The sequence below is a fragment of the Sitodiplosis mosellana genome, unplaced genomic scaffold, assembly GCF_009176505.1.
Source record: "Sitodiplosis mosellana isolate CC-2019 unplaced genomic scaffold, AAFC_SMos_1.0 Smas_scaffold_3, whole genome shotgun sequence".
NCBI classification, from domain to species: domain Eukaryota; kingdom Metazoa; phylum Arthropoda; class Insecta; order Diptera; family Cecidomyiidae; genus Sitodiplosis; species Sitodiplosis mosellana.
This window is the reverse complement of record NW_022595246.1, coordinates 6,342,146-6,369,940: the sequence shown is the minus strand read 5'-3', so window position 1 is coordinate 6,369,940 and position 27,795 is coordinate 6,342,146. Positions and strand designations below refer to the sequence as shown.

The window sequence follows — 27,795 nt, the reverse complement described above, 5'->3', positions numbered from 1 at the left end:
TCGGGATAATATCATTTAGAACTGGCTCTATCGAAATTGAAAAGGAGCAACAAAGAGAGAAAAGAAACAGAGAGAGAAAAAAATGAATAGAACAAAATGTTAAGACTTAAAAAATGGTTTCAGATGAGATCGCAATGAAACGAATCAGTTTCATTGTATTTGACTCCCAGAGAGCTAAACTAATAATCAGTAGTTCGATTCGGTTTTTTAAGTCTTTTTTATTCATGTTCCTAAAACAAAACGAACAAAAAAAAAATTGTTAATAATTTACGTAAAACTTGTTGCACATTCGTTTCAATACAAAATTTGTTTTGTGTATTTTTTTTTCTTCTTTTTTTACTTCACATTCTGTGTGTCAATGACTTGTTCCAGTTCAATATTTAATAATGCATTTTTATGTCTAGCTAATTTTTTGTTTATTTTATATCATATATTCCTACTGTCGATCTTATTCACATCACAAATTATGCATATTTTCTCTTCTATCTCTTAGAGAAAAAAAACAATCGTTTCTTTTCAATTTCAGGTTGACTTATCAACGCATATTTTCAAATACATCGAGAGATCGCATTGAAATCAGAACATTTTTCTTTCAACTTCCGTTTTGCTTGCGCTCTCAAAAAGAGCGAAGGAAAAACAATCTCATTCTTTTATGTAAAAATATATAATTTTTTTATATTTATCAAATGTTTTTTTCCTTCTCTTTTGAATTTACTGCAAATAATTCCAATCATCACATGGGTTCTTATTTTAGCCTGTCCCATTTTTTTGTTGTTATCCTACATTCATTTCTTTGACTCTTATCGACGATTTACTTCCGGCCATTGATAAATTGAAATTCCAAAACACAAGAAAAATTGATAAAAAGCGGCAGTGTTTATTGTAAACTGAATTTATAATAACACAAAAACAACGAAAGAAAAATTGAAACGATCAATCAAATCAATTTACGAAACTTTGCATCGCGCGCGCGCGAGAGAGATTAGCTATAGAAAAATATGTGTGTATTTGTGAATAAAATGAATTTATTTAATGGTTTATTGCATATTTTTGTTTGAATTTCAATAATATTCTCTTTGAATAGATGACCTACAAATAAACACATATGCCACTAACAGTGAAAGTTTATCATCATTTTCATCTTCTCTTGCAATAGATTCGTATATATCAGTTAAATCCTTTTTTCAGATAATATTCGCTAAATATTTACACAATTACAAAAAGAGAGAAGAAAAACCGAAAAAAATATATATTGGATAAAAAGTGAAATAAGATCACATAAATTCAGTTTAGATGAATTTTTGAAAGAAATAAAACTTGTTTTACTATATATTTTCTTTTAATATTTATATTCATTATATGAATGGATGCGGTCTTTGTCCTATTGGTTAAAAAACAAATCTTGTTCTTGAGAGTTTGGAAATGATGATGATTTTAATGAGGGGGGAGAGGGCAGCTAAAATAATCATCAAATGCTCTTTTCAACGAGACCAAAAACAAATGAGAGACCGATGAAATTTCATTTCAATGACAGCAAAGCAGCAGCAATTATTTTCAACTTAATTTTCTACATGAATCCAACAGTTGTGTAATTAATACGTATATGAATTGTGTATATATGAATTTCTTCGATGCTCTAGCTCAAACGCAACGATGGGTTGAAAGGTTATTACACAAATATGTCTGTCTATCTTTCTCTTCTTTTTTCTATATGAAACATGTTTAAAACAGTTTTGCGATTCAAATGGGCCTTATCACATCGATAAGAATTCAATGAATCAGTTAAAACGTACACATTTTAAATGCACTTAACTGAGTTCAGTTCGGTAGAAGGAAGTCAGTGTTTCATTATTTTTTTCTCTTCAATTTAGCCATGGAGATTTTGTTTTTTGCACTGAGAATGTTTTTTTTTTTAAATCGAAAACCACACACATACACTGTACCCCCGATTGGATCAAATCTTCAACTGGCAATAGTCAATATCATTGATGGAGATCGTGGGAGATGGGTGGTGGTGAGGAGGTTGGCATTTTAATTGGGTTTATTTTTCTTTTGGTCATCACAATGGTTTTCGGGAACGGACCACGCGCGCCGTTTTCTCGAGTGCATCGTTGCGTCGATGGCTTCATCGTCGTATGAGTTTGATGCCGAACTTTCGCTGCTCGATGAAGGTGGTGGTGGTGGTGGTGCCATTGTTGTACTGTAACCCGTACTATAATTCCGTGACGCATCTGAATTCAGTGGTCGACCATGATGATGATGATGATGATGACCATAAATTAGTTCGTTCGGGTGTCGGTGATGCATATACGATGGTTCAAATGACGGAATCGGCCAGCTGGTTACTGCCGTTCCGGTGGCTGTGGTTGAAATTGTATGAGGCATCTGTTTGCGCGACAGATTTTGCGGTGATGTAATCGAAAACTCAAGCGATGTTCTTGCTTGCTGTTCACGAGGTGTTAACGATATGCACACATCGCCGATTTCCAGTAAATTGCATTTCAATCCATGCTCATGCAATGTTTCGTCCGGGCTAAACGATGACCATCCCTTTCCATATACGAAAAACGGATGACTCGGTTGAGTGTCCATACAAATCTGGAGAAAAAAAAAAACAAACAAAAAAACGACATATAAGACGAATGTAAACCAAATTATTAATTGAAAGTATTTTTGCGATTTCACGATAAAACGTGACCTATTCGGAATAAAACTTTGAAAATGAGTTTTTTCTTGTTTTCATTGGACTTGACAATAATAATCAAAAATGAAAATAAAAATGATAAACGAAGGTGCGGCCGCCTTTGCCAAAGGCTCTATAAAATGCAAACGATTCTATGATAATTTATTGTCTATTGTTTCATATGAATTGTTTGCCGTCGTGTGTATATCTTCATATGCCCCGTCAACCTCCTCCAGGTTTCAGTTGTGCAAATTTCATTTGCCAATTCTATCCGCATTTTAATCCAATGAAATTCCATTTCGATTCTCAATGGTTGTGAGAAACTAAATGGCGTGTTCGTTTGGTCGTTTGCAAAAGCGAACACCCGAACATCATCTCAATATTGATTTTATTCGGAGCACGTATTAGACACGTGTTCAACATTCGCAAGCAAGAAATATGCAAACAACACACCATTTTACAATTGCTCGAAAATTATTTTATGACTGAAACAGCAAACGTTAAATTGGTCGTATCGAGCTCATCTCTTTCTCTCCCGCGTGTTCTCTCCATCAGCAACCAATTTCAATGTTGTTCGAATGCGGAAAAATGAAAATAAGCCACGCGTCAAAATATTTTGAATTATAATGGAAATTGGTATGTATCTGACCCCGTTTTGTATGCCGCACTTCTTTTTTTCCCGTTCAGCTCTACCATCGGAATGTTTGTTAACTTTACATTTCCAATGTTGCACGCTGTGTGTTTATTAATATCTAATTTGATCCACCCCCTCGTGTACACTGTACAGTCGACTCATTTTGATATGAAAAATGGAAAAGTTATTATTTACCTTGTTATTATTATAGCTCAACGTGATTAGGACTTTAGTTTTGGATTGTGACGTCATTTTAACGACCGTTGTGTCGATTAATTGTAGATTTGGATTTTTGCTGGACGATGTGATGAAATCTTCTGTACGCATGTCTTCGACACGTCTCAATTCACCGCTAGACAGTTCAATGAGTGTACCTTTGCTGAAATTTGTTGCACTACTGTTGCTGTTGTTGTTGCTGCTGCCGTTGGTGTTGCTGCTGCCGTTTGTGTTGCTGCTAGTGCCCAGATTCTTGTTTTTGCTGCTTGCATTATTGTTGTTGTTGTTGCTGCTGTTGCCGTTGTGGTTGCTGTTATTACTGTTGCTACTGTTATTGTTCTTGATTTTGACCGATGATCTGTAAAATGAGAAAATTGAAATTGGCACATGCCGATTAGTAAATGGTGTTAATTTGCGCAAAATGAAATGGATAAATGGAATGAATTGAGACGTCGATGTGACATACTTTGTGACAGTATTGTTTTGACTATGTGTCGGCAGTGATTGTTGTTTTTGGATTTGTTTCGCTGTCGATTCTTTATCGCCGTATGTCGGTCGCGTAAGGATGCGATGCTTCAATGAGCCTTCTTTGCCCGACGGTATTTTAAAATCAGCCGACTTTCCATTCGATATTATTGACTCTTTTTCTTTGGCCTCCGTACGATACGTGCTAAGTGGCTTTGCCACCGATGTAATGTGTTCGGGTTTCAAGTGATATTGTTGGTGTTCACGTTGTTCTCGTTGGTGTTGCTGGTGTTGCTGGTGTTGCTGGTGTTGCTGCTGGTGCTGCTGTTGCTGCTGTTGTGTGAACATCGACGGAGGTGACCCTGATGAAGCTATACGAGGAACAGAATGGAGAGGGAAAATCAATCACGTTTTGTTTCCATTCGGATTGAAGGGATGGTAATGTTGGTGGTACACATACCTGGTTGTGCTGAGATCGAGGTATTGTTACTATTTTGTGATGCTGATCCAACGGTTATTGTTCCGATTGGCGAATGTGGAGATAAATTCGGTCGTGCTGCTGCTGGAGGACTGTAGGCATTCGGACCGAATAAGTACGGATTCGAATATGCGGATTCTACATGCGGATACGTTGCAACACCGTGATGTAATGGATTCCGTGCACCTCCTAGCGCATGTGATGATGGTGCTGCATAAATTGAATGTCTAAAAAATGGGAATTTTTTCTTTTCATCAGTAAAAAATGAACTAAACGTATGCAATCACAAATCATGAAAATTTATCGGCTAAACTGAATTTGCGCATTTTTTTTTTTAAATTAAAACTAGCTAGATGACGTGTGATGGAGAGGGAACAAGGCTCAGATAGAAACTCACCCATAAACTGAACCATTTGTTGGCCTCGCATAGAAATTGGGATAATATAGAGGTGTTGCATCTGGAATTGAATGTGGTGGACAATACGGCATTTTGTGTGGCTGGTAAAGGCTTGCAATCGAACTACTAATCGCATCCTGTTCACTTTCCAACGATGATGGCTTTGCAGCTGCACACAGTGCAGCTACATCTCTATCGGTTGGCTTATGGCCTAACACTAGAGCACCATTATCCGACATCGATTGACTCACAGCCAAATTAACTGGTGCCGGTTGGTCTAACTGGGAGTATCTACCTCGTGATGATGGCGAAGACAGGCCATTCCGTAACGACTGGCTGCCATTGTAACTGCTGAAGCAGCACGAGAAAAATACGAGAGAAATGTCAGGATAAATTCAATTATTGAATAAACATTGAAAAAGTCTGTGGCAGAAGAATGAACAATGCAAACACATGAGCTGAACAGACAAAAAAAAAACAACGCATTATGCAAACTTACCGATTTGGTTTTGGATGGGGTCGTACAAACTCAGTAGCTGACATAGGCGTTGGTACAGCAACGATCGGACACGGGGCTGCAATCAAATTACTATTTGCACTGATTGCAACGGCACTATTATTGTTGTATGGATGATGTGCACCGGTCGCGTATAACCTGCTTGGTCCAAAGTGATTCTCAACAGCAGATAACATCGGACAAACAATTATCACACATTTACTTTAGAAATAAATCAAATGACCACCTCGTGAAAAATAAAGATACGTATTTATGTTTTCTTTGGCGCAACGAATTTTGATTTTTGATTTGTTTTATTTTTCCCCTTTTTTTCTTTCACTTCTTTACCACTCAACTAACACAATGACAAATGAGTAATTTTTTTTTTTTCACTTGAATAAATTATCAACGTGTTATTAAATGCGATAGCCACGAAAACAAACACTTGGATATATCATGAATTATTGTCACAGACAAATTGCAGGTGTGCTGCTTTATCGTGTTATACCCACTGTCGAGCTATATACAGTTATTCAATCTGCAAAAGAAAATAAAGAAAATATCGATAAAAATTGGTGAATATATTCAATGTCAATGCGATAAAGTTGATGAATGTGTTCTCTGTATCTGGGCATTTGAAATTAATAATTTTCAGAATTTCCATCGATATTAATCACTTTGGTGCAGTTAGAAACGGCATACTTTTTGATAAGCTATTGTTTTTATCATTCAATAATTTTACCGAAATTTCAATTAATGGCAATTGATTGTGTGTACCCTGTACCTGTGTGTGAAATGAGAGTGAATGAAAAGAAGAAATTGTTTGCGCACAAGTCGTGTGTGTCCACACACAGCTGAATGTCATCGAGAGAACGACAACGAAACCAGTCGACATGATAAGATAGGGGACAAGCGAAGAAGAAAAAAAGAAACGATATATATTTTAGAACGATATCAATTGTTTTTTTTTTTATGTGCCGTCGTCAAAACACGAGAATGCGACGGCGGTCTATGTGTACCGTGCAATCTAGTATCGAAACTTTTCAAGCACCCGACACAAGAGCGTTGCTTTCAACAAACAAAAAGGCAATACAGCTCGTGAAGACAAAACTTTTGTGCTGCATAGCAGTAATTAATCAATTGATATGACGCAATAGATACTACAAGCTCTTTGTCGATATCACAAACGGAAGGGGGCAAGGAGGGGAGGCCGTGTGTGTATGTGTAGGAGCAATTGACGAAATGGGAAAAAAAGGTGAAGAGCCTTCAAATCGTGTGTTGTATAATTCAATTGTTCATTCTGTTTTGTTGTTATCAGTGAACGCAACAATGATAATGTCAAGACCCCGTATGACATACGGCTGTTTCATTTGCAAGTCTCTAATTGAAATAGAGTTCCGTGCGGGAGTGTGTACAAACAAAAGTAGCTGTTATTGTTTGTTCTGCTTGTCTGAGCTGGATTAGTATCGGTAGACTTATTGAGATTTGCCAGAAGCGCAGAATGAAGCAGAGGGAGATAGAGAAAATGACAAGAAAATAAACGGTAGTGTGTGAGATTTTGCCCTAACACGCTGTTCCCATTCATGTTTATTGATGCCACGTCCTCACAACGGTTGTGTCATTCAATGTGTCCCACTACTCTCCACTATTTACGGGGTGATAGATAAGCCGTGCGCGATGAACAGCATTATCTGTCAACGTTCGCTTTGTTTTCACTATTCATCCATTAAAATGAATTGTAATTACAATGTTAAACGGGAAGATAAACAGTCAAAGATTAAATTGCTCAAATGGATTAGAACGAAGAAAAAAAGAAATTAATGACAACAGCAGAGAAAGAATGAAATGTGAAAATGAAGCCCCCAATCGACAACCACTCATGATTTTCAATCTCAAGTACGTTTCTACATTTCTTTTTATAACATTCGCAAGCTAGAAAGTGTGTTGATAAGAAAAGTCAATAGGGATTTTGAAAAGTTGCTTTTTTTTCACTTCATTACTGTCACACCATGGCTGCTGCTGCTGACGACAACTTTTCAAATAGCTCGCCATGTGTTTGTGTGTGTGTGTGTGTTTGTCTGTACAGTGCGCTGATTACAGAAAGGGCATTTGACTTGAACACACGACTTCAACGAATTCGTATGAAATTCATTTGACTCACTACTATGGAACACCCTTTGACAGAGGCTGCCCCGGCTCGACAATTGTCGTGCGTTTTAAAATTATCACAAGCAGCTTTTATTCATACATAGAGTTCGATAACACTCGAAATCGTGCTTGTTTCCATTGAATCATTTACAGCCGAATGAACGACGAGTTAATTACGGTTTGTAATTTTATATTTATATATCGCACGAACCAATGAATATTTATCATGCTGGGGTTAGCCATTTTACAATCATTATTGCCCACTTTTTGATTACAAAAAGTGTTGAGTGACATTATCGAAAATTCAAAACACTTGGTAATCGAGTAAATTGATGAATGTCATACGTTATGACTTGTGGAAAATGTTTCATTTTCACGTGGCAGAGAAAATGCGTTCAGTGTTCCATTCCTCGAATCAACCCCATCCATAACATAATTTATTCACCGAAATCTGAATAATTGCGACGAACAATTATAAAAATGTTCAAATTGTATACGTATGTTTGACGTAGGTTACATTCGGATTCTTGGTGCCGATTCCACATAAGGAAAAAAAAGCACCTCTCTCACATTCAACATTTATCCAACGGTTGTGTGTCTATGTGTGAACGCGCTTGTGTATTTCGAGAAAACTGAACCGAATAAATAATGGAAATGTTTACAAAAGGAATAAAAGAAAAGCGGTTCTCAAGGTCATCAAGTTTAATAAATCACATGCGATGACGTCATGGCTTCGCTCTCTCACTCGTTTCGTGTGTATGTGCGCTATGGTTTGCTGTCGCGCCAGGCGATTCGCATGAGAAATAGGGAAATTCCGTCAAACACACACACACATACCGAAACCATGCCACGACACTGCCGAATGAACACACACACACACACACTGAACTCTGGCTTTTGATTTTGCTTGCCGAGAGAGAGAGAGGGAGCGAAAATGAACGAAAATAAAAACGACGACGACGACGACAACGACGAAAAAAGGGGGCCGCTTATAACATACAATATAGATATATATCGTATATTTTGGCGTAGAAACGGAACATGAACTGGAATGCAGTGCGCATTAAAACTGAATGAATGAAGCCAATTGTATACACACATCGCACAGCACCGTCGCTGTTGCTTCTGCTGCTGCTGCTGCTGCTGCTGTTGCATGGCAAACGCGAATTCTTATGAATGGGAGTGTTTTACAAGGAAAATGTGAACAATATGTATAAATTATTGGAATCGCATTGTAAATGCCACCTTTTTTATGTGTGTAAGATTCAGTCGCTGTGCGGTCAATATACAAGAGAACGACGCAAAGGGGTTTTTTCCCGTCTTGGTTTATTATTTGCATACTTTTGTTATTGCATCTAATGAAATAAAAATGTGCTCGCATTCACAGCATACACGACCTTTTTTTTGTATTCACACATTTCCAAAGAACTCAAGTGTGTCTATTTTTTTCTTCTTCTTCTCAAACATGATCATTTCCATAATAATTGTATCAGTTCAATTACAGTCACATCATCATTTCCACAAAATTGCTATTGTTTAAACATTAGAATACTTTCGATTGTTATCAAAATAATAAACAACACGACGTAATTCGTCGACCGAGACAATAAAAAAAACCTCCACGCGAAGAAGAAACATTCAAAAAAATCATACGCACGTATTATCGCATATCATTCGCACCAACAAAAATAAACAATGTCTGGTGGCTATTCTGGTGGTGTTATTGTAAATGTGCGTTTCGTATGAATACAAAACTAAACGTGATTGTACTCAATTACTTGATAAGAAAACTACGCAAAATCAACTATTCAAATCACGACCCATTGAAATCCACTCGTCTCTCTTTCTCGCTGCCTTTTTTTTCTATTTATACAATTCGCGTCGCAAGCTTGTCGTGCATGCGTGTGACATCGAGTGCTTGGTGTCGCGACTAATAGGCTAAATAATAATGAACTATGGGTAATAGCGGATAATTTACGAGCCAATACAATCACACACACAAACACCTTTCGTCATGTATGAATAATAAAACACCGTCGATTGGTTGTCTATTTCGTCAATATACTCAAATGTTAATATTTTTCCTAAATGGCCAATTTGAATTTATAATAATTAAATAAGCGACAACTTTTATTTCTTTTTTTTCTCGATTTCTGAGGTACACATTCAGAATCTATAATAATTACGTCTTTCCTGATCAGCTTATTTGAATGCTTCGATGCTAACATCAGCCAAACACCATACTAATGACTTTGTTTGGCTCATTAAAATTTTAAGCGAAAGATAGAGCGTCGAGGACCGTGCACATGATTTAAAAAAAAGGTAAGACGTGCGCGAAACGTGAACCAAATTGAAACTACCGATTGAATGCAGGGCACAAATGGATTTATCAATTTGGTTCCTTTTTTTATCTGTCTCATTCTCTGTTGGGTCGGTCGCTGCATGGGACATAATCACAAAAAGAGAACAAAGGAATTTCGAATAACAAACAAAGCCTAAACAGATATAGAAAAACAGCGGCAACGTCGACGACGACAGTAACAATAAAAGTGGCGATAGGAAAGAGGACAAACGAATGAAAGAGAGACAAAAAAAAAGTCTCAACAAATTTTTAGAATCAGCTACTACAATACGCACACCGCGCGTACTCAAACACCTCTTATCGCGTTTGCATTGCCTTATGTTTGTTAAATATTTTACAAAATGAGAAAAAAATTAATGAAGAAAACGTGCGACAGCTTGTAGACATTGTGAATGCCTGTTTTTTTCCTTTTCTCTCTTTTTCTCCTTCTCTCTTTCTCACTCAGTTATTGTTGCTACTTTTGGAATGTAGTCAGGAAATTTGGAGCGTAAAAACGGTTGAATAAATCAGAATGAGTAACGTTGCTCACATTCGTAGACGCACATCAATTGGCTCGTAAATAGTATGTTGGTGCGAAATATAACCGAATAGCCTGGTGTCCGAGCCGCCATCATCGTCATAGTAAGTCATTGGCTTTCGTGTGTTAGCATCGTAAATTTTACACGTACGCAAAATAAAAACCATCTACGAATCATACACACACACACGAGAGAGAGAAAAAACTTTATTTTTAAAATGTTAATTAACGTGAATGGGCGAAGTGACGCGATTTAAAATCGTACACTTTGCACACCCTGCACCGCTTCTTCGTCTCTCTTACTCGCTCGCCATTAATTCTTGCCTATTTTTATCAATGTGTTTTTGCTTTTATTTTTTTTTTCTTCTTATTGAGATATTTTTATGCATGTACAACGGCGCACAACTTCGCGCACAATGATTTATTTTTGATTGCAATTATTTTCGGTATGAGAAGCGAAAATAATACGAACAAAAAAATAAAACAAGAAACGGAATTTTCGTGATTCGAAGCGCTGTGTTGCCATTTTTCATTGTTTGTGCAAGACAAAATTGAGAATTTGAGCACTGTACCCCGAAGATAAACCTGAAAAGTCACAACTGTGTAGTGAAGTAGCGTGGTACGCGCGCGCGCTCGCTGGCTTGTCGTAATTTCATTACATTTCAAGCATTCTCTCGTTGAGCGAGAACGAGCCAACGAGCGACTGAATTAAATTGGCATTTGTAAATAGCTCGTAAAATGATTATACTATGTGATGATGACATGACGCGGTTAGACCGAGCCGACTTTATTTTTATACTCATCATTAGAAGAAAAAGCAACGAAAAACTGAATAGAACAACGCGACGGTAATATAGAGCTATTTAGAACAAAACACGATAGGTTTTAATTGCCAAGCATATTAACTTAATCGATCATATGATAATTTTTCATAAACAACCAGAAAAATGGTCTTTCGAAAGACCCAAAAATAAATTACGTGAGAGTGAAATTCCACGCTCGTGTTTTTTATTTCGAGTATTTTTGTTGTTGCTCTTCATCGTTTATTTGTTCGTTCAAAGCAAAGCAATTTTCGTGTTGTTGCGCGTTATTTTCATTTCGTTTTTTCTCGTTTCCTTTCGATTCCTTTTTCCACCCACTGTGCCGTTTTCCGTCGCGATTCAATCGACTTGGTTACTCTCTCTCTCTATCTATTCATTTTCGTGTCGGTTCATTCTATTTGTTCACGCTTCAAGTATTCTTTTTTCGCTTCTGTTTTTCTTTCATTTTTCACCTCCTTTATTTCTCTCCATTACATTCTACGTCGCGCGTTGTTGTGTGCTTTTTTTTTCTTTTCGTGTAAACAAAAACTTATCGCCGGCGAATTCCATTCAATTTTCAATTTCTTTCTTCCTTTTCTATTTACTTATTCAGTCACTTCGTGAAGCTACGGCGGTGGCGGCAGCAGCAACCGACACTGTCGGAAGACTTACAGGATCTGACGCTTTTTAGACTATTCAACAACAAAGATTTCCCAAACATACACACACACACACCCATATATTTCACAACATGCTGATAGAATAACAAAATGTTTGCTATCATTTTATGGGTTGCGCGAATAAATTTTTGATCAGTTTACTCGGTGTAGATATTTTTTATTGGTGTTGTTGTTGTTGTTTTGTGTGAGTTTTTCCTTTTTATTCTGTTTCGTTCACTGAATGCGTACATTTTGGCAGCAACGAGTTGAGAAAACTTTGCAACTCGCGAAAACATTATGATTTTCCAATGAGAACTTGATTACCGCGAAATCAAATCGAGTTTTTCGAGCAACAGTGAAACTTTTGCGGAAAACTAAAGTAATCTTAATAACTTCACTATTTTACTACAGATGTTACAGTGTGGATGGGTGGTTTGGTTTGGTGTGTTTAAGTTTTCTGCATTGTGCATGTCAGCCATCGATTCGGGTAATCGATTCGGGTAAATGTTGTGTTGCACGTGTCGTTCCAATTTTCCTTGTAACTGATACGGCTTGTTTCATTGTCGACGTAATCGCAAAATACTTTTCAATTATTTTGTCGCAAACAATGATAGTGTTTCGTTTCATTTATTGCTGGAAAGGAAAACGTAGAAAGTCGCAACAAATCGAAATCTCGTCCGCTTATATGGACTTTGTCTGAAGAATCCCGATGAATCGAATTGAATGCACATTATATAATATTTAAATGGCAACGATGGAATTGTGAAAACGTGTTCACCGACGATCGTCGTCTCAATTGATATGAAAGCGACTCTGGCTCCCGGCAGGAGACCCAACTCTGAATAGCCATTGAAATGCAAAAGCTTAATCGATGTGCACAATAGAATGGAAATGCAATCGAATGGGAAATGCTGCTTCGTCGACGATCCGATTTGGTACATGCGTGTGCATCAAGCCGTACAAACGCTTTTTATCGGTATTGTAAAAACCGACACCAAATCTTTGCACGTTTAAAATTTGAAGCGTGGAATTAACGCTAGCTAACTTGTGCACAAATGAAACGAACGAACGTCCCGTGTTCTCTCCACGTTACATATATATATATATATATATATTGATATTCTCTATACCGTGTCTCTTCGCTCTCGACGTGGATGGAAGATACGCAGAAAATATAGCAATGGCAGCAGCGACAACGACGAGACCACGATGATGAATGGTGAAATGATCGCTTTGTATATGCATGACTATGTATGCGGCATAATGAAATGTCATGGCCAAGGCCAGAACTCGAACACACACACATACACACACAGATAGAGGGACGTAAAGAGAGATAGAAAGAGAGAGAGCAAAGACATAAAAAGCATTGCGAACATATGAAGCAAAAATACATAATCCAATTCCGCGCTCTTTTGTTCGCATTCCAGAAATAGAGGTGAACCGAATGGCAAATGGAGGAAGAGGGAGCACCGAATGCCGTATATTATACGTCGATAGTTTTGCGCTGTTATAGATAGACACAGAGAGAGTGTGAGTGCTTACTGCACTAAAATGCACTTGTATATTTCATGCATTTGATTTAGGTTGGTGTGTGCGGCTCTTGCGAACGAGCGACAATGAGCTGTGGCTTTTGCAACAGCAGCAACAGCAGCAACAGTAATAATATGATTCGTTTGAAGCTGTGAATTGCTGTTGCTATCAAATGGATCCAGCTAATGCCTATCACTTGGTTCATGCACACTTCAAACAAAGGGATTTGAAAGCACAATTCCACATATGTATGACGCACACATACACACGACATCCACATCCAGTAGTATATTAAGCGAGTGTGGATAGAGTGATTTTAATGCACAGCATATTTCCATCATTAAAAACTATTCGGTGCGATTCGTGTGTTTGCCAGCGCATTTATGTTGATTCATGTGTGAAATGCTTGTTTAACGTTGGTCGTGCCCGGAATATGGATATGAACATGACTGCTATATATCGCTCTAGCACCCGAATAATGAACGACGATCCATCGCATGCATGCACTTTCGTTCTAGTGTGTGGTTATGTGTGGTTGAAGCTTATTTTATATTTTTGTTTGCTTCTTTGGTTTTTCTTTCATGATTACATGACACACGGTCGTTTTCATTGTGAAAGAACACAGCGCATATAAAAGCCTTGTATGTTCCATTCGAAATGTGAGTATCGTTTAGCATTAGCAATAAGCCATTTACTTTTGTGTGTGATGCTTTTTATACTTTTTTTTTCTCTCTGTTTTTCAACATATTCTCGTTTTTCTCGCTTTGCTTTTATTTGTTCTAGTCGCTTTGTAAACCGAAGTCTATTATGTGCTTCGTTTGCAGCAACACTCTTTCATTCTGTCGGCACATCGGTCTTCGGCGACGGTGGCGGCCGCAACGCCAGCGGTGTACAATGTTCATGCTGAATGTGTGTGGATTGGAGGAGCAGCAACAGCAGCACATGATTTTGGATCCATTTGTTTGCTGAAGCTGTTGTTATGCTATGGTTTGCTTTTATCGTGTCGATCTTTTGACGAGTGGAAAATACAGCACATACACATATCAGAGGTCGTACCGTGAAAGTCATTCTTTTTTCTCTCTCTGCCTTTTGTTCTCGAACTGCCATTTCCATTTTCGTCATGTCTTTTCTGCATTTAATCCGAAACCATTTTTCTCCCTCATTTGTTTCTCTAGACGATTTTAGCACATACAACTCTCATATACACACACACACAAACCCGCCGATACATCAATAACAACCGAACCGATTCAATGACGTCAAAATTCCACTTCATCATCATTTCGACGAAACGTGCTCCATTTTTTGCCACCATTTCAAGCCGAATTGGTAATTGAATCAATTTTTCTCGGGTATAATTGGTTCCAAATAAAATGCGCCATAATTCCTACAAAAAGCGAGACATTTCTCCGTTTCGCCAGATTTTTGCGGTTATAAAACACGTTAATACCTATGTAAATACCGAGAATGTTCGTCTGTTCGGGGGGAAATCGATCGATTGCATCGACAAAGAGAGGAAGAAACAGTCTATATAACTCATTTTTACTGGTTGGGCTAAAAATAGGAGCATCGTCTTTCTGCTGATGCCAGCATTAAAACTTACTGTCGACTCAATTCGACTGCAGTACCACAGCATACATAACACACCAACCGAAGTACGATCGAAGTGGAGAGTGTGTCCTCGCGCGTGATTTGACCAAATACAACCCGAAATCAAATGAAAAGAACAAAGGAACACAACGATTGCGTGTACGCTTGAAAATTGACTTTGAATTTGAGCTTCACGTTTTCCCGTGTCATGTTGGCTCATGGAATTCAATGCACACTGTATATGCGTACTTTTTTCTCTTATTCGTCACAGGGGTTTCCTGTCAATCGAGCGTTGTTGTTGTCGCCGTCGCCGTCACCGTCGTCGTACTCACTCAATGTTCCATTCAAAACGAATGATTTTCATTTTCATGTTGTTTTGTTGCGGTTTAGTGCGTCGTGTTCATTGCCTTGCCGAGCAACGATCCGGGCAAATAAAACCGAAAACTGTCCAGTCATAGTAAATTTATTTGTAGTACACAACCAATTTTGCAGAACGTTTTCATTTTGTATGGCTTCTCTCGTTGATACTTATCGTCGTTGGCAGTATCGACAGACTCACACAGACACATACACCGAGTAAAAAGCACATGCAGGGCTTATACAAGTCACAAAATGCGAACAAACACAGCACATAGAGTTGACAAACTAACGAACGAACGAGAGGAAGCGAGACAGAGAATGAAAGACAATCCAACACTAATGGTGTCGAAAATAAATGAAATAAAATGCACGGCATTACTTTGTATTTTAGGTCGTAACACGAATCTTTTATATCGAATTGTAATCGAGTTTAGCGAGCATAAAATCAGATGATCTCTGTGATGTACAATGTAATTGGATTCTGTTTTGCCAATTTGATTTGTCATTTTTGGCCATTTACTAATTAGCGCACATTTCAGACAGAAGAAAAAAAAAACTCAAAAATCGCAAATACACAGCACAAAATGTGTGTATGTCTCGTCAGCGAGAAGACAAAACATTCAGTGCTGCAACGATGGGAAACGCTATATACTTGTACATGAGAGAGAATTTCACAATTCGCAATAATCGTTCCAAGTATTTTTATTGATGGAATTTACTGCTAAACAGCCATAAATCTATTTCAGGCGTTTTATTTCAGCTCGTCCTTAACGAGAAAAAAAAATACAAAGTAAACACGTCTTATAGGGAGACAGAAGGAAAGTGAGGAAGAGGACATCATCCTGAATTAAGTGATTACTATTCGAACAGAGTGATAGAAAGAGTGGAAAATGAAAACCCACGCGGGCTACATCGATGTGCAATATTCAATTGGGACAAGCAATAAAAATAGCGAAACGGAATTTAATTAATAGTATGCGCATATAAAATTGTGCTACATAAAACCATAAAATATCGGGAAACTATAAGTTTTATGGCTCGAAAATCGGATTATCTGATTGCAGTCTAAAAGAACTGTTTACATTGACGCTTTCCGAATATATATATACATACAATAAACTCTCCCTTTTACTTTCTCGCTCTTGCTCTTGCACTCCGTATGTACTTGTCCTGCACTTCGTTTCGTTCAAAGTTCCAATCCACATCGATCCATTTATAAACAATTACAGCAACAGCAAGCGAACAAAAAAAAGAAGAAGAAGAAGATAGATCCCGTTTATTTATGGCACAAAATCAATTATTTATCTCGGGTTGTGAGACGAATGCGCTCCCGCTCGCTTGCGCTCACTTACAATAACAACGAGCTATACAAATGAGATTAATAATATTTTCAATCGCGTCTCGACTCTTTCACACTCGCGACTCTATTGTGTGGCTGTTTATTCAAGACGTTTTTCATGTCTACGCGACTGTTTTTTTTCTTCTTCTTCTTCTTCGTTCGTGTTGTGCTGTGTTGCTGATCATCTTTTTATTGTTAGGAAAGCAAGAGCGACGAAAAAAACGAAACTAATTAAAGTGCTGTCAGCGCTAAATCGCATCGACGAATTAAACTGCCCGAATAAATAAATATAACGTTTTGCCAAGGCCGTCACAAATCTGCCGGTCGATGTGCAAATTGAAAATTTCATTTCTTGACGACGCTCTCTCTTTCTCTATTGCCTGCTTCGATCGAATCGAACTGATGTCCAGCGCATTCAATGTCTCGCGTATTTGCACACTGTTTATCATCATCAAAATCAGTAAACGTTCAGCGTTTACATTATAAAATGTATAAATAAATAGATAGTCCGAGACAAACGCCTCGCGACACAAAGAAACAAATCCAAACAGAAAAGGTACACAAAATGGATTTGTTTTCATTTCGATTGCGTTTTTTTCCGTTTAAATAAATATTTAAAAAGAATAGTGGATCTTATACATCTGGACAGCAAATGCTTTTTTTTCCTCGTTATTATTATTATAGACGCGCGCTAGCTATGGCAACAAAGGAAACTTTTGGTGAACACCGACATCCAACATCCAACATCCAACATCCAACATGCAATTAACTTTATGAACCGAGAACGAACGAAATAAAAAACGTCATAAGCGATGTAAATAAATCGAGTGTTGTGTGGTGATATGAGTTTTTATGGGATTTGTCACCGGCTGTTTCTAGAAATAAAAATCAAGCTGAGCTCATCCGAAATGCACACCGATAACTGCATTACGAGTTCATGATCGCTCAACAACAACAACAACAACAACTATTTTCGACTGTTATTCATGTCAGCATTTTGAATAATAACAACGAAAAAAACAGTCAATGCATTAGTAATCACTTTGAATGAGCGTCTTTCCACACAGCAACACACACACACACAATACTCCCAACGATTATTTCAACTTGATCGTATGCCGGCACACGCAAACTGCATCAAATTCATTACATTCAAAACAAAACAAAACACAAATTCTCAATTAGACTGGTTTGTCATATGTTTCATGTCATTCGACCGGTCGTTTTGTGCTTGTTGCTAACCAGTTTTTTTTTCTTTCGTTCATTCTTTCCGTTTACCGTCGCTCAACATTGTTTGTATTAGAGAAGGGAAAAAAAGCTGAAAACAAACGAAAATGTTTCTAAATCCGTCAGTAAAATACTAATAGACAAATTAGAAAAATAAATGAGAGCGCCAACATTCGTCTAGTGTGCGTGCACTCGCGGTCACTACCGAAAATACAAAATCCACTCAGATGTTGCACGGAAATCGTGGGTTTTTTCCAGGAACAAAGTATTACGTTTCAACTGCTTTTCAATTTCTGTCGATTAACTTCAAACACAATGTATTTTACGATTTGTTTACGTAGCGTGCGGAATGATGAAATTTTTTTTCTTGTTCAGAGAAAAAAGAGAAACGCATGTTCCGAGCGATATTTCTATCGTCTGAACGAAATGAATGAATTGAAGTGTTGAAATACGCTCGAAAGATTCTCGTTTTGATTATTTTTCACTCTCACACACACAATCTCGAGCGAAAAAAAAGTTGAATGACTTGACTCACTCGATTCAGTAAATTTTACTAGCCCAAAGGATAACTCAGTGATGGAATTTCCTTTTGCGCAACACTGCATATCGTCGGGCAGCATTCACATCGTTGTTACATAAAATATTTGATGAAAATTCAAAAATCCATTTGTTTGTCGTTTGTTTACATTTGTGTCAGAGTTTGTGTATACTTTGTCAATTGGAATGGAGCGATTGCCGAACGCGAGAGTGGGACAGAGACAAAGAGTCTAGTGTAGAAATGCGAAACAAGATCGCCGCAAGATGTATATAAATTTAGAAACTTTTGATACGGCGAATTCTTTAATGCGATTCCTTGTGTTCTTACTCACGCTCGCAATTGTTTCAAAGTGTGTGTGTGTGTGTGCATTTTTTGCGCTCGATTTTTTCTGTGTTTTTTACACACAATCGGAATCTCGTTCACTTAAGTTTGTACGCCCACGCTTTTTGTTTCTTACAACTTTGACTTATGTTGTTGTTGCTCTCAGTTTTTGTTCTTCTCTCTCGGTTTTATTATGATTTAGCGTTGAAAAATTGTGATGACGTCGATTTTACTTTTTCATTCGTTTTGCATTCTCGATGCGCCAGATTAGAGTTCGTGCAGGCTTGATCGACTCGAAAACCATGCGATTTGTAAACGTCCGCTCATTTATTTCCTCGAAATGAATGTGTGTTTATTTTAATTTTGGTGATGCCAAAATATTTGGCTTTTCTTTCGGTGTGAGAAATTCGGGCCGTACATGTGAACAAATTAAATGCAGAGGTTGGTTGAACATAAATTTATTTATATAAATTTCAAAAAAAACAAATAAATTTATCCGATATTTTTCATGCGTCGTGTTGTTCTAACGCATTTGCCAACTATTTATTGCTGGAATGAGATTTTCGTTTTGTTCATATACCGTTATTTGTCAACAATTCTGCCACTGTGTCACTACATAGCATGTTTAGTCCATAAGAAATTGCAGAGACGAAAATGTTCGCCATTTAGTTTTACATTGCCAATACATTAGTTATGGAGATTTTTGTTTTGTTTATTTTTTGTTGTTTGTAAACAAATCTGCCTATCTTTTTGCATTGCCACTGTACATAGTATGTATAAGTGTGTAGAGATACATACAAATATCGGTAAATGAACAAAACAAAAATCTCATTCCTGGGATGAATAGCTGGCTGCAAATACAACAGCCGATGTTTCGTTTATGTAATACGAATGCGTCAGAACAACACAACGCATGAAAAATGTCGGATAAATTTATTTGATATTCGAAATTTATATAAATAAATTTATCTGGAAGCAACCTCTGATTAAATGAAATGATATGCAATTCGTTTCATTGACGGCATAGTAATTATTGTTCAAAATGACTGACAATCGGCTCATTCCCCACTTTGCAATCGCGTGCGCATTGCGCACACAATGTCTCTCTCTCTCTCACAATTAATTGGTGACACACTCAATAACAATACCGACGGACTGAATCGATATCGGAATTAATATGCATTTCTTTTATAGTTCTACCCACAAATAAGTCTCTTGTTAACAGTGCAACATTTAATGCTGTGCGTTCTTTGCTGACAGCATTTACATTCACATTAATTCTCTCTCTCTCCCTCTCTCTCTCTCTCTCTCTCTCTCTCTCTCTCTTTATCCAAACTCATTGTTCTTTGCCTCAGAGACTGAAATTTTCGGGATCTTCCTCTTCTTCTTATTGTGAAATTCAATTTTATTTTGAAAACGCAATGTGACTTTTAAAAATTTTCATCCTGAAACAATTTCTAGATCAATTTTTAGTTATTTCAGGCTAGAACCATTTTAGAAGTCAGATTGCGTTTTCAAAATAAAATTGAATTTCACAATAAGAAGAAGAGGAAGATCCCGAAAATTTCAGTCTCTGCTTTGCCTCACTTTCTCTCGGCGTGTCATCAATTTAATTCTAATTTTATCGAAACAAAAGCAACGAAAAACTGTTTTTCTATGCGCTAATCATTATCTATTTTGATGGATACACGAGTACGGTCAACCAGATTTTCAAATTCTTTGTTATGTGTGTAGTGTATTATTTTCGAAATTGGAGGCGTGGTCGTCATTGTTGTCAGTTACGTTGGCCTGTTGATTATTCGATGGTGCGTTTACATTTTTTATTAGACACGAAAAATCGCTTGACACACTCCATTGATTATTATCTTTTTTCTCGTTGGTTCGGAGTTCAAAATACCTAATATTCATAGGATAGATAGAGAATTAATTTCATGTTATCGGTGGCTTATGTCTCGTTGCGTCCCTTCATCAACGACAGGTCACGTTTGTGATTAATTAAATACAGTGCGGCCCGGCCCGATGGTTCTACATGTTAATTATTTGGTTTCAAACAAAAGCGTATTTTATCTCCATTCCATTCACTGTGAGGCTTTTTTAATGGGCTGTTGTCAAGGCTCATGAACGTGTGATAAAATTTTTTTTCGTTCGGACACCCGAAAACCGATTTTTGGTGGATGAAATTCGATTCTTTTTCTTTTAGTGCTTACGAGCCAATCCAAATTGACCAGCCACAAAATTTAACCCAAAAATGTATTCGAAAACAACAAACGAAGAGACGAAAAAAACACCATCATTTTCTGTTTTGGTTTAAATTTCGTTTCAATTATTAAATGCCTTGTGAATTAATAAACACGAAGAACGGATTGGAACGGCACTCGGTAACACAGCACAGTCTGCTGGATGGCGTGGATAAAAAAGAATCAAAATCCATTAAAAGATAACGAATGATAAAGAAAGGAACGGATTGGGATTTGGGAAACGAAAAAACAACAACAACAGTTGGCTAATTGTATGTCAAGTATATTCATCCTCTTCGTCGTCGTCGTCGTCGTCGTCGTTGTCGTTCTCATCGTCGTCAGAACGAAACGTCCAATTACATCACGCACAATACAATATGACGAAAATTCAATTCACATTGACACATCGCAGCCGAACCGAATATCAAAACAAAGAATGGATCCAACAAGTAAACGAGATAAGCAATATTGAACACGTTCGTTCATGCGTTCGCTGCTGCTGCTGCTGCTGTTGCTGCTGCATCGATGCTTTCGTTTTCAACAGAAAAGAATATTATAATAAATCTGTTTTTGCCTTCCTCTTGAATTTCGTTAGAATCGATTTTTATTTGGTTGCCGTGATATTTTCAATCGCATTACAACATATATACTCGTATATATAAATGAAATTAAGTCACCGAACAAAATCCAACACTCGCCATCATATAAAATTGATTTAAACTACGTTGGTTTTTTCCCTTCAATTCCCAAAATCATTAGTCATTTATCGCTCATTTTTTCTCCTCTCTCTCTCTCTCTCTCTCTCTCTCTCTGTCTCTCTTATATTTGATATGCACGCATATTTCGCTCTAATCCACTAAACGATAGACATGTTTTGATTGCTGCGAGCAATTTTTTCTTCCATCTTTCGTCTTCGTCTATAATTTATCACTAATTATGTGAACTATCATTCTTTCGGCATTTTTGAGGGTTCCCATCGCATACAAAGCCAGTTTTCTCGATATCGATATGGATTCGGGTACGGATTTTTTTCTCTTCGGCTTTGGTCCGGTTTCTCATTCTTTACCTACCAATTCAATGAATAATTACACAGTCATCGCTCTGTGCACAGACACACACACACAAATTCTACGCACGGACACCTGAGCCTTAGCTAAAAGCACTCATAAAACAGGTAGAGAAAATCACGGTCAAAAACAAAATTGCCAGCATCTTGAAATTGCCTCGGTCGCTTTTGTGTGAGTGAGCGAAATAGAGAGAGGCAGAGTGGGAAATGATGATGTCGAACCATAAAATGGATTAAAGATTTAGTGTAAAAAATGATTTAGCGTAATGGATCACATCTTAAAAGGACAAACATTCCCTGTTTCTTCTATCTTCAACAACAAAAACCTGTTTTCAGCTGAAAAACGGACCATTTCCAACGATCAATGCTTTGTGAAAAAGATACAAAATCTATGTTTTGAGATTCAGATAGATAGTGGGTGAACTGTATGAAAAATGGCTTTTTTTTCGAGTTGACCATTTGCCTGTTTCGTCTTCTTCATCTCTTAGTCCATTGTTGTGAAGGCAATCAGTGCTATTTGATGATCCATTTGAATGTTTGTATTTGTAATACTTTCAATTTAAGAACCGAGGAGAATTGGCAGCCGATGAAGATAATTGGATCCTATGTGCATAAGCATGCATTAAGGTACCGTTTAAGCCGATGTAATGGATGAAACGAGAGAGAGAGAGAGAGAGAGAGAATGAATTAATGAAGAGATGTTCTCTCCTCTCTCCACCTCCGACGAAATGTAATTCGGTGGAAAAACGTGCTTGTTGAGTAATTAAGTCATTTGAAACTTCTCAAAATGGAATTTAATTGCGGATGAACACCAACCATTCCTGCTGTTATTTTCTCTCGGCATCGCAGAAAGTTTCCATTTCTCTTGTTCGTCACGTGATGAATCTCGACACATGCCGTAAAAATAGAGAGAAAAGCATTCGATTCGAAAAATGAATGTGGTTTGGCCATGATTTCATGTCGTCCTTGGCATCAACAGCATGCCATTTCTTTCCACCCTCGCTGATACGTCAGTATCACTTCATATTCGATTGTATAATTCGGAAGAAAATCCCCCAAAATGAAAATGATTGTTATTTGGTAGGCGTTGCCTTGGGCACAACACAGCAGAAAATTGCATTTGATCGGATTGATTCGATGGCATTAAAAAAAACGAATTCAACGGTAGTCGATTTTCGTTACAGTAACAATTGAAACACTGACACGACAAGAGATGGAGATGAGCTCGATGCCATGGAAACAAACTTAAAATTACATAATAGCACAGAAATCTCAAGCATTTATCTTGATAATTCGGTAAATTGAAGCGAATGAAAAAAAAAATCCGAAACGTCAAAAAAAACCAACTGCTACTGTTCAATGAAATGAGTGCGAACGTGATTTGATGCGCGTAATATGACAAAGAATAATCTTTTTCTCTAAAAAAAACACACATTCAAGTGGCCATATCTTCAAACGACCAAAAATAGACAGGTTTTCGATAATTACTCTTTACACACACACACATACATTAAACGGCGAAATTTTTTCAAAACCAAACCGACCGTGTTCCACACCGTGAATGTCAACAGACTGACAAAGGCTCATCACACAAACGACTCCACTGTGATTCGACAAGCAAAACATAAAAGTGATAATTAAGCGTTTGAAGAATGAATAAACACTTGTGACGATACACACCGTGCTATATAATGTGTATATCCGATATAGCCACTCTGTCTATGATGCACGACTAGCACGCGCTTGTTGATAACAGCCGCATCGATTCAAGTGAAAAAATGTTCAATTCACGGGAACAATGTCGCAGCACACAAATATAAATCACAATCTCACTCTCGACCGAGAGAGCCACACCGAATACCAAAGAGCGAGAGCGCAAAACGGTCAAGAGAAAGAGGGGAAAGAGACAGAGAAAGATGGAGAGTGAGACAGAGAGGGAGCAAGAGAATGAGAGCGAGAGGTTAGTTTATAAATGTCTATCATCACAGAATATAAATTGCAATTGAATGAGCGAAAAATAGAGACAGCCAAGTATACGGCTATTGCGCACGTTACTAAGCCGAATAATGTCAAATTAAAAATATGAACACGAACGAACAGTGAAGAACATAAACAGCGATTGAAAACAAGCAATAGCAGCAGCAACAGAAACAGCAACAGCAGCAGCGGCACATCAAGTAGGTGTTTGCAGTTGACTTGAACGACGTTACACGCTACAAAAATGTATATGCACAAAGATTAAACAGGCAAACGAGCGAGAGAGAGAGAGAGAGAGAGAGAATGAGAGAGTATTTTAACATTTTAGGTATTTTATTATATAATTTTCAATTCATAAAGCGCTTGCATGTCGTTCGGGGTATTGTGTATGTAATTCAGAATTGCCGCTCCTTCGTCTCGCGCGTTGCCCTCTCAGCTCAATACAAATTGTTTCCGCGACAAAAGCGGCTAAGAATCGTAATTTTTTTTTTTTGGACAAGAAATTGTCTTTAATCCACTGTACAGTGTACATACAGACTCATTATTCAACGCAACTTATTGATATATATTTTTGTTGTTGTTGTTGTGCTTTGTTGGTCTGAGGGCATTGCGCGCACGTTCTATGTACATATAATGGCGCCCGTTACTTAAAATGTTGACGAAATCCCCCCGAAAATGGACCAAAAATAAAAACAACAGATTAAAACGAAAACACACACACACAGCAAGGAACTTGAATGGAATATTAATCACTTGATGAATTAATTTCCCATAATTTAATCGACGACAACGATGACGATAGCAACCATGGTAATGATCGTATCAAGCACGCGAGAGAACGTTTATATGTATGTATGTGTGTGTTTGTGTGAGTTTGAGCCGTTGAGCGTGCCGAATCGTAGAAATTTAAAATGATTGATTACAATTCTAATGGCACAATGGCTTAAGAAACACTGCGATCGAAAATCCAAATTGTCATTTTATTGCGGCAAGAAAAGAACAAAATGACGATGTCACCTAATGTGTCGCATTCAACAGTCTATCAAATGATCAAGTCATAATTTGGCCATACATTTTTTTGTTGTTTATTAATAAACTGGCGTGACCAAAAGTTCACCATTTCAAGAAAATTAGATTTTGTTTGTATTTTCGCCTCAGATTTAGGCTCCAAATTTCAAATAGAGGCATTGTTTCGAATTAGGTTCTTTCTCATTCATCATCACATGGAAACGAATTACTCGCCGCACTATGGGTCAATGTGACGAATATTTTTTTTATACACCGCATTATGTAATTGCTTTAACCACGCAACTAATACAAGCCAACCTGACGACAGCCAAAAGAAAACCGTGATTTCGTCGGTGGTTGCGACGATGATGGCGATGGTGTCACTGACTGAATTTCAATACACACCATATTCTAGATGAAGAGCAACATTTTCTCGCTTATTGAATGGTGTGTCATATACTACTTGCATACTAATATCAATATACTAAAATCACAGGCTAGATTTGGCCGCATATCGATTGTGTGTTGTTTTGTTGGTGTCGTTGTTTTTTCGCCATTCTCCTCCTTATTCGTCTCCTTCTTTATTATTTGGTTAAGGCCTGTTTCAAGCGCTTAATCGCATATGCAATATGTTTTTTCTGCCTTCGTCGGCCGAACGAGAAAAACAATTGTTGATAAAGAAGAACCACCGGCAAAGGAAAAATAATGATGGATTTTTTTTTCTTCTTCATTTTCTCATCGTTCATCGATTTTTTTCTCTCTTGGTTTATTTATTCGCCATTCTGTGCCGTTTCTTTTTTTTTTGTGTGCAAATTCGAGAATCGCCGTGTTTTTTTTTCGCTTGCATTTCGTGGTGTATATAGAAGAGCAAGAGAGAGAATGAAATTTTTTTTTGTTTCGCTCAAGTCATGACCTTGAATATATCGTATGAAACGAAAACGAATTCCTTAAGTGTTTGATTTGTTTAGCAAACTATACGTGTTGTATTTGTATGTTTATATACAATATAAATGTGTATATAAATATTTTGTATGTGGCTATGCACAAGAGTGCCAAAAGGAACGCGAAACGATTTTGTGACATTATTACGCTGTGTGTTTCAATAGATTTTCGTAAGTCGATTCGCGCAAAAATAACAACAGCTCAACATGTTGGAAGAAAGAATGAGCGGGCGGGCGGGTGAGAAAGGAATGGAAAGAAAAAGTGTACGGCAAATGAAAGAAAACGAGCTAAAATAGCCGCATACAACTCAATGACAGCAGCAAGCGGCCTCATTTCCATTATAGCGACCGGCGACAGAACAAATTGAGCATTTTTCTGTGTGTGTTTCTCTTGCTGTAAATTCCGAATGAAATAACACGGAAAATAAACATTCACCGAATTCTAACTAGCGCATTTTATTTTCTCACTCTTCTCATTCTGTTCAGAGTATCGTGTGTTTGTGTATCGTTTACCTCTTTTGCTAATTTTTTTCACATTGAGTGGTGATCGCGTCGGCGAGCACGCCATTCACAACTCATTTTTGATTTCATTCTCTGTCAACGACGATTTAAATGTTGATAAAGCCAATCGTGGCGAGTTTTTTTTTGGCTGCTTCACATTTTTTGCATTGAATGAATCAAAATTGTACAAAAGTTAACCGTGTATCACAAGAGTTTCATGGTGAATTTAATTTTTTTTTCTCAACCAAATAAACAAAAAATGCCAAAAAAGTTTTTTCTTTGTTTTGCAGTGATAAAATTGGAATAGAGAGAACCATATTATATATAAAAAACACTTTGGAACAGATCATTCACAACGATTTAACTGAGAGATTTAGTACTTACGTTGAATTTATATCTTTTTGAGATGAACAACAACAACAAAAAAATGCACGAATTTTGTTGGCTAGAGAGAAATGAATGGGTTCCTTGGATGACGGCAATAAAATTTATTCAATTTGTGGTGGCTGCTACTGATGATGCTGCTGCTGCTGCTGCGTTGTTGTCACACTCACACAAAAAAACACTGTTTGTAATAAATTTTGGGTTTTTAATTGCATCTGCAGTTTGTTTGAGAGATGGCAATTTCCATATTTGTTTGTTCATTAATTTAAACCAAGCATTGATTTCGGTGCCAAATGACTATTTCGTGCAGTTGAAATATTCTTGAAGTTTTTTTTTATTTTCTATTATTTCTTCTTTTTTTGTCGAGTGGAAAAATTGTTTTTTTTTTAATTTTATTTTCATAATTATTCAGTCAGCACTTTGGATAGAAAAAAATCCGTTATCGATGGAATTTTTATAATGAAGCTCCAATTGACTGTCGACACATTCAAAATCTAATCTTATTTATTAATTTATTTCATTTTTTTTCTTGTTGCAAAATCTGAATGAATTTTCATTCCTGTTGAACTGGATTTGATATGATTTTGTTTCTTTTTTCTATGCTTTAATTTTGCATATATAGTTCAATTCATTTTAAATCACCAGCTAATGAATGCACAATAAAATCGGCGAAATACGAATCGGCGAAACGAGAAAGAGAGAAACAGTCTCAATGACGAGAGCGATTACAATCGATAGCCGGCGAACATCGATCGACCGAAACTTATTGTTGAACGTTCAAAACTCAACTGAAACGCATACACCAGCTGAACGATTGACGAGGAGTCAAAACACACCAATGCAATTCGGTTTTACATTCCGACAGCGTGCGACGCATCAAACACAGTCACACACACACACACACACACACACACACAC

The 27,795-nt window shown here is 37.2% G+C and overlaps 1 protein-coding gene across 3 annotated transcripts; it reads right to left on the bottom strand.

Annotated features, from left to right (window-relative positions):
• Positions 1–198: 198 nt before the first annotated feature.
• On the bottom strand, positions 199–27,795 carry LOC129565784 (putative mediator of RNA polymerase II transcription subunit 26). Of its 3 annotated transcripts, none has more exons than XM_055441001.1 (7): positions 26,878–27,795; positions 5,373–5,907; positions 4,874–5,224; positions 4,459–4,703; positions 4,000–4,369; positions 3,513–3,891; positions 199–2,598 (listed from the first exon to the last, which is right to left on the bottom strand). In XM_055441001.1, exons 2-7 carry the CDS (start codon positions 5,564–5,566, stop codon positions 2,032–2,034), a joined length of 2,106 nt encoding a protein of 701 aa, XP_055296976.1. In that variant the 5' UTR covers positions 5,567–5,907; positions 26,878–27,795; the 3' UTR covers positions 199–2,031. The 3 variants fall into 3 exon arrangements, with proteins under 3 accessions (XP_055296976.1, XP_055296979.1, XP_055296977.1); XM_055441004.1 differs by having other exon boundaries at positions 4,874–5,221; positions 26,878–27,675; XM_055441002.1 differs by lacking the exon at positions 26,878–27,795 and adding an exon at positions 6,154–6,462.